The sequence below is a fragment of the Trypanosoma equiperdum genome, assembly GCF_001457755.1.
Source record: "Trypanosoma equiperdum strain OVI genome assembly, contig: ctg_1469, whole genome shotgun sequence".
Classification (NCBI taxonomy): Eukaryota; Euglenozoa; class Kinetoplastea; order Trypanosomatida; family Trypanosomatidae; genus Trypanosoma; species Trypanosoma equiperdum.
The window spans coordinates 1,580-2,190 of record NW_027123470.1 but is presented as its reverse complement, the minus strand read 5'-3'; the positions used below and the strand labels follow the sequence as shown (position 1 = coordinate 2,190).

At 46.0% G+C, this 611-nt stretch overlaps 1 protein-coding gene across 1 annotated transcript in view; it reads left to right on the top strand.

The window, feature by feature from the left end:
- The window catches only part of TEOVI_000889200 (uncharacterized protein), a gene marked incomplete at both ends in the record, with an annotated part of 954 nt that extends 571 nt beyond the window's left edge, over nucleotides 1-383 (top strand). Inside the window, one exon of the mRNA XM_067221580.1 lies at nucleotides 3-383. Coding sequence (XP_067077681.1) covers nucleotides 3-383 — 381 coding nt within the window. The remainder of the gene's footprint in view (nucleotides 1-2) is intronic.
- Nucleotides 384-611: the final 228 nt, after the last annotated feature.

The window sequence follows — 611 nt, the reverse complement described above, 5'->3', positions numbered from 1 at the left end:
AAGATCACGCTGATATTGGTTCACTCTTCAAGGCATCTGACAAGACCTTGTGGGGCCGTTATTCACTAAAAGGTAAACGAGTGATGAATACTTCCAGTGAAGAAGGCACTCCCATGAGATATTCGACCATGTGTGATGCTTCAACGACTTCAGACAACTTGAGCTGGAGAAATCAAGAGGAAATGCAAGACGCATCAACGCAAGCTGAATTTGAGGAGATTGTTGAAGACACACCGAGGGCCATCAGTGGTTCGGGTCCGCTGGCGAGATTACTTGGGGGGTTTGGTGGTCACCGTGACGAGTGGTATCGGCGTATTTGGAAATTATTTGTGCTTCTTGTTGTTCTTTTTTATGTGCGCCGGTTTGTTCCTCGGCTGCGGTAACTAGTTTGTGATGCAGAGGCTGTGCCTTCTACGGAGTAACACTGTATATGACTGTATTTATCTGTGTCCTATTTGTCATGCAGCGCAACATGTAAGCGAAGCGGTTTCTCCTTAGTGCCTGCGATGTCAGACATGTTGCTCACTTAGTGGGGGTAGCATATATGTATATATTTGTGGTGTCATTTTCTTGCAAGGCGGACGGTTTCACGTGCTAAGAAAAAAGTGTGA